The 15346-nt window shown below is 37.0% G+C and overlaps 1 protein-coding gene across 1 annotated transcript in view; it reads left to right on the forward strand.

Annotated features, from left to right (window-relative positions):
* FCHSD2 (FCH and double SH3 domains 2) overlaps nt 1-15346 on the forward strand; it is a 238764-nt gene that overhangs the window by 161189 nt on the left and 62229 nt on the right. Inside the window, exon 9 of the mRNA XM_006064686.4 lies at nt 4727-4849. Within this exon, the coding sequence (XP_006064748.1) occupies nt 4727-4849 (123 nt within the window). The remainder of the gene's footprint in view (nt 1-4726; nt 4850-15346) is intronic.

Here is a 15346-nt window from a genome sequence, read left to right on the forward strand (position 1 = left end):
TTGGAAACGTGATAGTAAATGTCATTTTCCAGAATGACTTGTTGTGGTTGGGATATGATTACAGTACAGACAACAGTGATGAGAGATGATACTGATGAGAGGTAATTTGGGACTAGATTATAAAGGATCTTAGATACCAGCTAAAGAATTTTTTCAAAATGTATAGTGGGAGCTTAAAATTTTGGGGGGTAGCACCACTTTTTCTTTCTAGTCTGATGTTCAGATTTTCTTTTTTTATGGAAAATTTCCCATATACACCAAAGTAAAAATAGTAATATAATGACCCCCATGTATTCATTACTCAGCTTTAATGATTATCAATATGTAACCAGTCCATTGAAGACTTTTTTTGACATTTTTTTAAAATTTGAATTTATTTATTTTAATTGGGGGCTAATTACTTTACAATATTGTATTGGTGATTTTTAAGCAAAGCAAAAAAGGTGACTAACACTGTGCCATTCCCTTACATTAGTTGATCTTTACAGTGTCCCGTGGAGTATGTGGTATTCCCACGTTCCCTATTTATAGAAGAGAGAACCATCAAAATAATGAAGTAAAAGTTCTGAGATTCTAACCCATATCCAGCTTATTTTCAGAACTCAAGTTCTTTCCCATGCTGCCTTTATAACTCTGAAGTAGAGCATGGTTCTCAGTTGCTCATCTGGCTACTTGATATATTGGTGCTATTGACCCCATTCACGATGGATTTCTACCTCCAGTCACTGTGCTGGAGTCACAGGGTCACCAGGATCTAAGTCTATGTAAATATTCAACCTAATCAGCTAAAATGACTCTTCATTTAGTCCAGTGGTTGTCAAAGTATGGTCCCCAGACCACCAGCAGCAAGTTGTTAGAAAATACAAATTCTCAGGCCCCACCCCCAATCTACTCAGAAACTATGGGGGTGGCAGCGCATGGTGCCTGTATTCCCATTTGCTATGTTAAATAAAACGCTCCAGTGGTTTCCTGCAAACACAAGGTTATGACTATCTACCAAGAGCATTTCTAAAGCAAAAACCTCATATCAGCTGTATGTTCATTTTTTAACAAGTTCATGAAAAGTAGTCATAAGGTAAGAATTGTTATTCAGACTTAACACCAGCAGTCTCTCTGGGGATGTTACATAACCTCATGGAAAGAAATCTTAAGGAATTTGCACTGTCTATATTTATAGTGCTTGCTGGTGCCATCTAGTGGTTTAAGCACAATGAAATTTGCAGTTTTATTACTGCTTTGAGGACACAATTTGTGGTTTGAGTCAGTTTTATAGTGAATGTTTAATTAAATAACCAAAGTAAGAAAAAAATATTTTTCCTTACTATAAAACCTCCATTGAGAATTCTTAGATATAGCACCAAAACACAAGCGAAAAAAATAGTTAAATTAGGCCACAACAAAATTTAAAACTTTTGTACATCAAAGGACACTATTGATAGAGTGAAAGGGTACCCCACAAAGTGGGAGAATATATTTGAAAATCATATATCTAGTAAGATGTACTTAGTCGCTCAGTTTTGTCTGACTCTTTGCGACTCTTCGGACTGCAGCCCTCTAGGCTCCTCTGTACATGGAGTTTGTCAGGCAAGAATACTGGAGTGGGTTGCCATTTCCTTCTCCAGGAAATCTTCCTGACCCAGGGATCAAACCTGTGCCTCCTGTGTCTCCTGCATTACAGATGGATTCTTTACCCTCTGAGCCATCGGGGAAGTCCATCTAGTAATATATATGTATCCAAATATATAAATATGTGCTAAGTCATTTTAGTCATGTTCAACTCTTAACAACCCTATGGACAGTAGCCCACCAGGCTCCTCTGTCCATGGGATTTTCCAGGCAAGAATACTGGAGTGGGTTGCCATGACTTCCTCCAGGAGATTTTCCCCACCCAGGGATCAAACCTGTGTCTCTTACTTCTCCTGCATTGACAAGCAGGTTCTTTACCACTAGTGCCACCTGGGAAGCCCAAATATATAAATAGTACCCAAATATATAAAGAACTCTTACAACTCAACAGCAAAAAGACAAACAACACCAATTTAAAAAATGAGTGGAAACTGTTATATATTTAAAATGGATAACCAGTAAGAGCCTATCCTATAGCACAGGGCACTCTGCAATGTTTCGTGGCAGCCTGTATGGGAGAGGAGTCTAGGGGAGAATGGATACATGTATATGTGTGGTTGAGTCGCTTTGCTGTCCACCTGGAACCATCACAACATTGTTAATGGGCTATACTCCAATATAAGATGAAAAGTTTTGAAAAAGTGTGTATTGGTGGGCTGCCGTTTATGGGGTCGCACAGAGCTGGACATGACTGAAGTGACTTAGCAGTAGCAGTAGCAGACATTTCTTCAGAGAATATATACACATGGCCAGTAAGCACCTGAATAGACACTCAACACTATTAGTCATTAGAAAAATGCAAAATCAAAACCACAATGAGATACCACTTGGGCAGCTCGAATAATTAAAAAACAAAACAAAACAGAAAATGGCAGATGTTGTTGAGATTGTGGAGAAATGGAACCTTTATATATTGCTGATGGGGAAGTAAAACAGTGCAGCCACTGTGGAAAACAGATTGTCTGTTCCTTAAATAGTTAGACATAGAATTTCCATCAGGAGACCCAGCAATTCCACTACTAATTATATACCTAAGAGAATTGGAAACAGGTGTTCAAACAAAAACTTGTACACAGATGTCCACAGAGCATTATTCATAATAGCTAAAAAGTGAAAACAACCCAAAGATTCACCAACTAATGAATAAATAAACAAAATGTGGCATATCCATAAAATGTAATATTTTTCAGCCATAAAGTGAAAGTTGTTCAGTCATGTCCAACTCTTTGCAACCCCATGGACCATACAGTCCATGGAATTCTCCAGGCCAGAATATTAGAGTGGGTAGCCTTTCTCTTCTCCAGGGTATCTTCCCAACCCAGGGATCGAACCCAAGTCTCCCGCATTGCAGGGGAATTCTTTACCAGCTGAGCCACAAGGGAAGCCCGAGAATACTGGAGTGGGTAGCCTATCCCTTCTCCAGGGGATCTTCCAGACCCCAGGAATCGAGCCGGGATCTGGCACTGCAGGTGGATTCCTTACCAACTGAGCTATCAGGGAAGCCATAAAATGATGTACTAATTCACTGATGAAACTTGAAAATATGTTAAATGACAGAGGCTGGCACAAAAAACCACATATCATGTGATTTCATTTATATGAAATGTCCAGAAGAGGCAAATTCATTGAGTTAGAAAGTAGATTAGTCGAAGATACAGAGAACAGACTTGTGGACATAGTGGGGGAAGGAGAGAGTGGGATGAATGGAGAAAGTAGTATAGATCTATATACACTACCATGTATAAAACAGATAGTTGGTGAGAAGTTGCTGTATAACACAGGGAGCCCAGCAAGGTACTCTGTGGTGTTCTAGAGGGGTGGGGTGGGGTGGGGGGAGGGGAGGGAGACCCAAGAGACAGGTGAGATATATGTATATGTATATGTATATGTATATGTATATATGTATATGTATATAATTGTGGCTGGTTTGAGTGGTTGTATGACAGAAACCAGTACAACATTTATAGTGTTGTAGCAATTTTCCTCCACTTAAAAGAAGAAGAAAGTAGGTTAGTGGTTGCCAGAGATGGAGAGAAAGGTAGGAATGGATGTGACCACTTAATGGGTATGGGATTTCTTTTGGAAGCAATGCAGATGCCCTGGAATTAGATAGTAGTGATGGTTGTACAACATCGTGAGTGTACTGAAAGTCAATGAATTGCACACTTTAACATAGTTCAGTGGTGACTTAAATGTGTGAATTTTGCCTGGTTTTAAGAATCTCTGTTGATTTGCAAGAACCTTTATTTTTATTATTATTGATGTATTGATATATTTTCCCATCATTGTTGCTAATATGTATGTATTCTATTTATCCTTTTTATCTGTGTATCCTTTTTAACTGAAAATTGTTCAATACATTGTTTACCATCTACACAGTTTCCACGGTTTTTGTTTTGGTGGCTGTGCATATTTTAGTCACTATGTATATCATAACTTAATCATTTCTCAAATGTTTAGTGATTTTCTCTTTTTTTCAATTTTTAAGGAGTCCTGATCTAAATACTTAAATAAATAAGAATGTTTAAATTTCTTTGTGGATATTACATTGTTGTTTCTTTCCCAAAACAGAATTTCTGACTCTTTTTTTAAATTTTACTATTTCTATTGTGGTTTTTCTCTGATTGCTGTATAGTAAGAATATATGAATTTAGAATCCTACCAATAATGGATGAGGGAAAATGGAGGAAATTAATGTTTATAGAATGTCCATTCTGTTCCAGGCACTGCATATGGATCCTTTACATCTATTATTTCATTCAGCTCCCATACCTAATCTTATAAACGGACTAGAGATGTTGACATAGCTAGTAAGCAGATGAGCAAATATCAGAAACCAAGCATTTTGTCTCTCAAGTTTAATACTTCCCCACATCTTTACCAGTATTGGGCTCTACCTTTTTTGAGTTCCTACTTATTAGAAAAATTCAGTGTTTTCCCAAGTGATTGTTTAAGATTTATATTTATTCTTTACTTAGCAACCTACCTATATCTTTTATTTTATATTAATAGATTTTAAACTGAATTTAACATTTAAACAGCAAGCATTGTATATCAGAGCTTTTTCATAATTTTTTTGTTTTTGTTTACTCTTTTATAGGCTCTTGATGGAAATGTGTATGACCACCTTAAGGATTATTTAATCGCCTTCAGCCGGACTGAGCTAGAGACGTGCCAAGCTGTGCAGAACACATTCCAGTTTTTATTAGAAACCTCCAGCAAGGCAAGTTACCTTCAGTGAAGTATGGGATATATCCATTTAGAATCGAAAATATCTTTAGATAGAAACAAAATGAATGTACCAATGACATTAGAATGCTTTAAAGGACAAATTTTTTGAAAACAGTATTCCTTCTAACAAAGTTGAAAGGTGTTTCGTTCTTCTTGATGAAGGTCAAAAACGGAGGTGGTGATACAGGCTGTCTCAGGACAGCAGTCATTATTAGCATGTCTGTTGCTTTTGAAAAGAATAGTTTTAAGAACTTTATTTTCCACTCAAATTAATTTTGAATGCACTCAGTTCATAAAACAACAGAGTCATGTGTCGGTACGAAGAATAATAAAGGGACACAAAAAGGAAAATTAAAATTTTATAATTGATAAACAAATTAAGGTTATAATTAACTTGCTTTAAACAATTAACCTTGCCTTCTATATGCTGTCATTCTTTGATAGTTATCTTTTCATTCAAGTTTGCTAGCATGTCACACTGTTTACATAGAAAATAAATCAAATTGTTTTTCTTTAGGATCGGACAGATTAAAATTTTTTGCAGTAGAGAAAGTATCCTTTGGAAGATAAATTGTTCCTGTGGTTAATTAATCTTATTTTCTTTCTGATAAATGAAGTTCACAGTAAATGTTTCCTGACTGAATGCATTTATTAAAATACATTCATTTTATGACTATTATTTTAAAAGATCCAGTTCAATTCTCTTTTTTGGCCAGAGGAGTGGGAACTGGCCAATACCTTAGAAAGTTGTTTGGAAAGGAATCAGGGTATCCATATTACAAGACAGAGGCCAAAGACAGGAAAGAAAAGGGCGCAGTCTGTGTCCCTTTTCTTTTTCTGAATTGCCTCCATGTGTATTTATTATTTTCAGTGTACCATAGCTCCAATTCTATTGTTAGAAAAAAATTTTAAATGCTAAGTTCTCGTGAAAATACAAATATCACTAGCCTGGTGCTTTGAAATCTTGTCATATTTTTGTATTCTTATATTTTTACCCCTTGGATTCAATAAAAGATGTAAAAGGATGAACATATAGAGAGGATAAATGGATGGGTAGATGGATAGTTATGAAAGAAAATGTAGAAAAAATGTTAATTAAAGAGTCTAGGTGGTGGTTTACAGGTGTTTCTGCACAGTTCTTTTTAATGTGTATACATTTGACATTTTCCATAAGAGAATGTTGGGGGTAGAAGTCTATAAAAATGTCTTGGTTTGTTCCTTTTATGAAGAAGTTGATTTTTAACTAGTAATCAGATTGTTTATATGTACTGGTCCATTCGGGTTTTCTGCATCTTTTTTAGTGTATTTTGGTAACTTCACTTTCCTAGACAAATTGTCTATTTCATTTATCAAATTTGAAGGCATAAATTTGCATATAAACTTGTTTGCCTCTGTAATCGCCTCCCTTTTTATTTCTAATATTATTTGTGCTTTCTCTCTTATTTTGATTGGACTTGCCAATCTATTTTATTAATCTTTTCCAAAAGCCAGCTCTTGTTCTACTTCTCAGTGTTATTGTTCCCTATCTCCTTAATTACTACCTTTATAGTCATTATTTCTTTCTACTTTATTACAGTTAATGTTTTTAGGCTTCTTTTTCTATTAGGTTCTCTATTTTCAGCCTTTTCAAATAAATCCACTTGAGCCTAAAAAATTTCTCTTTCTACTGTAATTGCATTCTGTGATACGTACATAGGGCTTTTTAAAATCGCATCTGCATTTCCCCCCCTCATTAACCCATGAATTATTTAGAAGTTTTTCCAGTTTCCATTTAATGGAGGGAGTACATAAGTGAGTGACATTTTTCATTCCTAATTTTATCAGAGAGATTGTCCCTAGACAAAATTTTTTTTGAAATATTTTTCCAAGAATGTTTGAGCATACTGTCTTTAGTTTATAAAACAGATAAGCATTTAGTCTTTAAAATGTGCTACTCTTTTATATAGCAGTTCACAGTTTTCTAGTTTTTAATACAACCTCCATGAGGCTGGTATTATCTTGCTCATTCTGTAGAAAGAAAAACAGACCCAGGAAGTTTATGTGATTTGCCTGAGGTCAAAAACACACACATACTGTTTTCCATGCTCTACTAATATCTATATTATCTCTTTAGCTTATATTGTTTTCATAGAAAATGAATTAAAAATGTATAAACTGATTTAGACACATAAAGAGATAAGCCTTTATTTTCCTCTACATTCAGTCATATGGGTATCTTACTCCCCAGGGATGAGGAAGAAATAAGATGCTCTTATGTTTAGATTGAAAGTGGTAGTAATAAAAATTTAATAAGAATGATGTAACTAGGAGATGTGCCCTTTTATTCCTAGTACCAGAAGAGCTCACACCTAGAAGTTTTATGCTGTGTGCTTTTCTGTTAACAAAGAGCTTGTTCTGCTACTTTTGTTATCCTGCTAAAAGCAACCTAGTGATCTGATAATCCAGAAAGAAGTTTAAAATTTTTTTGATTTTTATTCTACACCATTACTAGCTTGTCTTTGAAGGAAGTTCATTTTTTTTCCACAGATCTAAATTGTAACTGTACATGTATTTTGGGGGTAATCCATAGACACATTGTAAATTTTATAATGCCCTCTATACGTTTCATTCCCTAAAGGGAAACAGCTGGCCCTAGGAACTTCTGTTTAATTTTAATTATTTATGAAAGCTTGCTTTTCTTCTTAATATTTTATGAAATGCTTTGTGCATGTAACTGAAGCAGATACTGTCAGAGAGATTTTCTCTAGTATAGTAGTTCTAAAGGTGGTTCTACTGGCCTTACAATTTGTTTATGTATGCTTGCTTTCTGTCTGTATAAGGAAATTCCTACCAATTAATAATGTAGCTCTTTTAACAACTCAAAAATAGCAGGGTTATTCTATATTTCTTCAGAAATTAAATTGTCTAGTATTGTCACTCTTAATACCTTAAAGATGTGCCAAAAAAATAAACTTAATAAAATAAAGGGGAAAATCACACGATCACCTCAAAAACACAGGAAAAGTATATAACAAAATTCAGTACTCTCTTATGATAAAAATGCTCAGCAAATTAGGAATAGAAGGAAACTTCCTGAACATGGTAAAAGGCATTTTTAAAAAACCTACATCATATATCATACTCAGTGTTGAAAGACTGAAAGCTTTCCCTATCTAAGATAGGATCAGACAAGGATGCCCACTTTCACCACTACTATTCACCACTGTGGTGAATGGGCCTCCCTTGTGGCTCAGCTGGTAAAGAATCCGCCTGCAGTATGGGAGACCTGGATTCAATCCCTGGGTTGGAATGATCCCCTGGAGAAGGGCGAGGCTACCCACTCCAGTATTCTGGCCTGGAGAATTCCATGGACTGTATAGTCCATGGGTCACAAAGAGTTGGACAGGACTAAGTGACTTTTACTCATTCACCATTGTGCTGAACGTCCTGATCTGAGCAGTTAGGCAAGAAACAGAAATAGGAGGCACCAAAATGAAAAGAAAGAAGTAAAAGTATATATTTGCACATGACATGATTATATATAAAAAAACCCTATGCTGCTACTGCTACTAAGTCACTTCAGTCATGGCCGACTCTGTGCGACCCCATAGACGGCAGCCCACCAGGCTCCCCCGTCCCTGGGATTCTCCAGGCAAGAACACTGGAGTGGATTGCCATTTCCTTCTCCAATGCATCAAAGTGAGAAGTGAAAGTTAAGTTGCTCAGTCGTGCCTGACTCTTAGCGACCCCATGGACTGCAGCCTACCAGGCTCCTCCATCCATGGGATTTTCCAGGCAAGAGTATTGGAGTGGGGTGCCATTGCCTTCTCTAAAAAACCCTATAGAATCCACAAAAGTCCTGGAGCTAGTAAATGAACTCAGCAAAAGTTGTAAATACAAAATCAAAACACAAAAATCTGTTATGTTTCTATACTTCATCAGTGAATTAACTGAAAGAAAATTATGAAAATAATTCTAGTTACAATAGTATTTGAAGAATAAATACCTAGAAATAAATTTAACCAAAACACAAAAGACTTGTACATTGAAAAATTATGAAACATTGCTGAAATTAAAGAAGACCCAAATAAATGGAAATAATAAATGTTTATGGATTAGAAGATTTCATATCTCTAATATTTCAGTATTCCCCAAAGCAATTTATAGATTCAGTGCTGCTGCTGCTAAGTCACTTCAGTTGTGTCCAACTCTTCACGACCCCATGGACTGCAGCCTACCAGGCTCCTCCGTCCGTGGGATTTTCCAGGCAAGAGTACTGGAATGGGGTGCCATTGCCTTCTCCGAGATTCAGTGCAATTCCAATCAAAATTCCAATGACCTTTTTTGCAGAAGTGGAACAGCCAGTCCTCAAATTCATGTGGAACTACAAGGGATCCTGAAACATTGAAAAGGAAAAACAAAATTGGAGGACTCACACATCCCAGTTTTAAAACTTACTACAAAGCTATGATAGTTAAGAGTGTGGTGCTAGCATAAGGCTAGACATGTAAGAATTGAGAGTCCAGAAATAAGCTCAAACATCTATGGCCAATTGATTTCCACAAGGTTGTCAAGGCCATTTGATAGAGAAAGAATAGTCTCTTCAACAAGAGGTGATAAAACAATAGGATAACCACATGCAAAAGAATAAAGTTAAACCCCTTCCTCACTCCATATATAAAAATTAACTCAAAATGGGCCAACAACCTAAAACTGTAAAATTATAGAAGAAAATACAGAAGTAAATCTTTGTGACCGCAGGTTTGCCAGTTTATTCTTAGAGTTAACATGAAAGCGCAGCAGCAAAAGACGATAGATAACTGAACTGGTGGGCTGCAGTCCATGAGGTCGCTAAGAGTCGGACAGACTGAGCGACTTCACTTTCATTTTTCACTTTCATGCATTGGAGAAGGAAATAGCAACCCGCTCCAGTGTTCTTGCCTGGAGAATCCCAGGGACCAGGGAGCCTGGTTGGCTGCCGTCTATGGGGTCGTACAGAGTCGGACACGACTGAAGTGACTTAGCAGCAGCAGCAGCAGCATCAAATTACAAGTTTTTGTGCATCAAAGAACATTGTGGAAAATGTGGAAAAGCCCATAGAATGGGAGAAATATTTATAAATCATGTGCCTGTTAGGAATTTAATATTCAAAATATATAAATAACTTTTACAAATCAACACATAAAAGACAAATGACCCAATTTAAAAATGGGCAAAGGACTTGAATAGATATTTTTCCAAGGAAAATGTACACATTATAAGATCCTAAGCACCATTTGTTATTCAGTTCAGTTCAGTTCAGTCACTCAGTTGTGTCCGACTCTTTGCGACCCCATGAATCGTAGCACACCAGGCCTCCCTGTCCATCACCAACTCCCGGAGTTCACCCAGACTCACGTCCGTCGAGTCAGTGATGCCATCCAGCCATCTCATTCTCTGTCGTCCCCTTCTCCTCCTGCCCCCAATCCCTCCCAGCATCAGAGTCTTTTCCAATGAGTCAACTCTTCACCTGAGGTGGCCGAGTTTCAGCTTTAGCATCATTCCTTCCAAAGAAATCCCAGGGCTGATCTCCTTCAGAATGGACTGGTTGGATCTCCTAACTTTCCTTCCAAGGAGTAAGTGTCTTTTAATTTCATGACTGCAGTCACCATCTGCAGTGATTTTGGAGCCCCCAAAAATAAAGTCAGCCACTGTTTCCACTGTTTCCCCATCTATTTCCCATGAAGTGATGGGACCAGATGCCATGATCTTTGTTTTCTGAATGTTGAGCTTTAAGCCAACTTTTTCACTCTCCACTTTCACTTTCATCAAGAGGCTTTTGAGTTCCTCTTCACTTTCTGCCATAAGGGTGGTGTCATCTGCATATCTGAGGTTATTGATGTTTCTCCCAGCAATCTTGATTCCAGCTTGAGCTTCTTCCAGCCCAGCGTTTCTCATGATGTACTCTGCGTATAAGTTGAATAAGCAGGATGACCATATACAGCCTTGACATACTCCTTTTCCTATTTGGAACCAGTCTGTTGTTCCATGTCCAGTTCTAACTGTTGCTTCCTGACCTGCATACAGGTTTCTCAAGAAGCAGGTCAGGTGGTCTGGTATTCCCATCTCTTTCAGAATTTTCCACAGTTTATTGTGATCCACACAGTCAAAGGCTTTGGCATAGTCAATGAAGCAGAAATAGATGTTTTTCTGGAACTCTCTTGCTTTTTCCATGATCCAGCTGATGCTGGCAATTTGATCTCTGGTTCCTCTGCCTTTTCTAAAACCAGCTTGAACATCTGGAAGTTCGGGGTTCACGTATTGCTGAAGCCTGGCTTGGAGAATTTTGAGCATTACTTTACTAGCGTGTGAGATGAGTGCAATTGTGCGGTAGTTTGAGCATTCTTTGGCATTGCCTTTCTTTGGGATTGGAATGAAAGCTGACCTTTTCCAGTCCTGTGGCCATTGCTAACTTTTCCAAATTTGCTGGCATATTGAGTGCAGCACTTTCACAGCATCATCTTTCAGGATTTGAAATAGCTCAACTGAAATCCCATCACCTCCACTAGCTTTGTTTGTAGTGATGCTTTCTAAGGCCCACTTGACTTCACATTCCAGGATATCTGGCTCTAGGTGAGTGATCACACCATCGTGACTATCTTGGTCGTGAAGATCTTTTTTGTCCAGTTCTTCCATTAGTTATTGGAGAAATGTAAATGAAAAGCAAAAGCACAATGAAATACCACTTCCTACCTAGTAGAATAGCTTTAATAATTAAAACAACACACATATAATAGTAAATGTTGGCAGGGATGTGGTAAAATTATAACTCTTGTACGTTGTAGGAATGTAAAATGGTGTAGCCACTGTGGAAAACAGTTCAGTAATTCCTCAAAAAGTGAGACAGAGTTACCATATGATACTTCCACTTTTTTTGAAAACAAATGTTTAAACAAAAAAATTGTACAAAAATGTTCATAGCAGTGTTATTCATAGTGAAGTCATTCAGTTGTGTCCGACTCTTAGCGACCCCATGGACTATAGCCTACGAGGCTCCTCCATCCATGGGATTTTCCAGGCAAGAATACTGGAGTGGGTTGCCATTTCCTTCTCCAGGAGATAATAGCCAATAATTGTAAACACTCTAAATGTCAATCAACTGGTGGTTAGATAAATAAAATACAGTTTATCCATACTATGGAATATTATTTGTTCATAAAAAGGAATGAACTACTGATATATCATATAACACATGTCCCACAGAATAAAAAAATACAAACAGCTATTACCATATAAAAAAGATGCTTTTATGGGCTAAGTTGTATCCCTTAAAATTCATATGTGGAAGTCCTAACCTCTGGTACCTCAGAATGTGACTGTTCTTGGGTATCAGGCCTTTAAAGAGGTTAAGTAAAATGAGGTCATACAGATGAGCTCTAATCCAATATGACTGGTGTTCATAGAAGGTTAGAGTGCGAATAGGCCAAAGAGAAGTCCACAAAAGACACCAGGAAAAGACGATCATCTGCAAGCCAAGGAAAGAAGCCCTCAGAAGAAACCACCCCTGCCAACACATTGATCTTGGGCTTCTAGCCTCCAGAACTGTGAGGAAACAGAATTACCTTGTTTAAGCCACCTCCTCTATGATCCTTTGTCATGGAAGCCCTAGGAAACTAGTACAGATGCTTAAACTTACTATTAATCAAAGAACTGAAAATTAAAATCACTATGAGATTCTATTTTACACTTATAAGATTGACAAAAATTGAGAAGAATGATTGTTGATGAGAATATGGATTAACAGAAGCTTGTATACTGCCCTGAGGGGTACAGATTGATATATCCAATTTCAACACATTTGGCGTTATCTAGTCAATTTAAAGATGCACTTAGCTTATGACTCAGTAGTTCTACTTCTTAGAATATAACATAGAGAAACTCTGGCCCCAGAGTGGGTACCAGAAGACTTTGAGATACTGTTCATAGCAACTTCCTTTGTCAGATTAGAAAAAGCTAGAAATAACTGTCCACCACCAGTAAGATGAATAATGGAATACCATATAGCAATAAAAATGAAAGCTCTGTAGGCACATGCATTAATATGGATGAGATTCACAAATGTGATGTTGAGCAAAAAGCAAATTGCAAAACAAGGACCTATTGTATAGCACAGGGAACTGTACTCAGTATAGTAACCTATAATGGAGAAGAATCTGAAAAAGAATGTGTATGTGTATGTATAGCTAAATCACTTTGCTTTAGCACTTGGAACTAACACAACATTGTAAATTAATGATACTTCAATTTTTAGAAAAGCAACTTGCAAAGAATACACACACATTTATACAGCATTCAGAAATATCCAAGAAAACAGTATCATTTTGAGATACATCATATGTAATAACACTGTTAAAAGGAAATCTAAAAAGAGGAGCACAGTAAAATTTAGTAGACTGGTTATATCTAGAGGAGCATACATTCACAGAGGGCCAGATAGTCCCCCAAAGGAGTAAAAAGTGCTTCTGGATGTTGAGGGGTTGTTTGCCAAAAGAATCTTATATGTTACAATGGGCCACAGTACATAAATATATAACATATACTTGTGATATTAAAATGTAATCAAAGAGAGCAACTAGGGGGAAAATGTCTTAAAAGGGTCCTTGGATTGGGGAATGGGAGAGATTCCTCAACTTAAAAAAAATTAAAGAAAGGTTGAACACGCCTTAGGAAGTAAGGTGGGAATGTAATAAGGAGAAGATGTATAGATTTCTACTGTAATGGTAATGTTTTATTTAATCTCAATGGTGGATACGGAGGTGTTCTTTAACAGCTGTTTATTGAATACTACTTTAGACAGAAGTCATTGTGCTAGTTGCTGAAGGTTACATCAGTAACGAGATTGAAGGCTGGATCTCAGTTGTTACAAGGAGTGACTGAAGGAAGCAGAAAGGGAAAGATTAAAAAGGGAATGAAGAAACTTGTGAAAATGAGGGATATGTCCGTTATCTTGATTGTGATGATTTTTACAGATATATAGGAAAGTTAAAATTTATCAAGTATACACTTAAATATGTACAGATTATTGTATGTCAGTTATATTTCAGTAACACTTTTACAGAGAGAAAAATAGGCCATATATCCTATAAAAAATGAAAATTTATTTTCACACAGAAGCTTACACACAAATGTTCAGAGTAGCTTTTAGTCATAATAGTTGAAAACTGGAAGCTCCTTAACTGACCTTCAGTGAGTGAAGGACCAAAATAAATGGTGGTGTTTCCATACTATGAAGTACTACTCAGCAATAAAAAGGAGTGAACTCCTTTTTGATACATGCAACAAATTGGATGAACTTCAAGGAAAGTAAGCTGAATGAAAATAGACTTCCCTAGTGGTCCAGTGGTTAAGATTCCACACTTCCACTATGAGGGGCATGGGTTTGATCCCTGATTGAAGAACTAAGATCCCTCATGTTATGCCATGCAGCCAAAAACATATACCAAAAGGTATATGGTGCATGATTCCATTATGTAATATTTGTGAAATAGCATATTTATAGAAATAGAGAACAGATAAGCAGTTGCCAGGAATTAGGGATGAGGAGAGTAGAAGGAAGGGACTTTCCAGGTAGTTCAATGGTAAAGAATCTGCCTGCCAGTTCAGGAGATGCAAGTTCAATCCCTGGATTAGGAAGATCCCCTGGAGAAGGAAATGACAACCCACTCCAGTATCCCATAGACAGAGGAGCCTGGGAGGCTACAGTCCATGAGATGGCAAAAAAGTCAGATGCGACTTAGTCACTAAACAAACAAAGTAGAGGGAAGTATTATGGAATAGCACAAGGGAGTCATGTGGCGGTGGTTCAGTTAAATATCTTGATTGGGATAGTGGTTGCATGAAGTTGTACATGTGATAAAATTGTAGAAACCTTTACACACACATATCCCCAAATGAGTGCATATATTAATATAACTGGTGACATTACTAAATAAGCTTTATGTTTTGTACCAGTGTCAATTTCCTGATTTTCACATTTACTGTATTTATGCAAGATGCTAACACTGGGAGGTGCACAGGATCTCTTTGCAACTTCCTTTCAAAATGAATTGTTCTAGAGAGACCAGTTACTAACCCAGTGACTCTATTGTACAGGTCTTATTTTCCATGTACTTCTACTCACTTTAAAAAAACAAAACATAGTGGCTGTGCTAGTTTGCATTCCCACCAACAGTGTAAGAGGGTTCCCTTTTCTCCACACCCTCTCCAGCATTTATTGCTTGTAGACTTTTGGATCGCAGCCATTCTGACTGGCGTGAAATGGTACCTCATAGTGGTTTTTGATTTGCATTTCTCTGATAATGAGTGGTGTTGAGCATCTTTTCATGTGTTTGTTAGCCATCTGTATGTCTTCTTTGGAAAAATGTCTGTTTAGTTCTTTGGCCCATTTTTTGCTTGGGTCATTTATTTTTCTGGAATTGAGCTGTAGGAGTTGCTTGTATATTTTTGAGATTAGTTGTTTGTCAGTTGCTTT

This window comes from Bubalus bubalis, chromosome 16 (assembly GCF_019923935.1).
Source record: "Bubalus bubalis isolate 160015118507 breed Murrah chromosome 16, NDDB_SH_1, whole genome shotgun sequence".
In the NCBI taxonomy this organism is placed as follows: domain Eukaryota; kingdom Metazoa; phylum Chordata; class Mammalia; order Artiodactyla; family Bovidae; genus Bubalus; species Bubalus bubalis.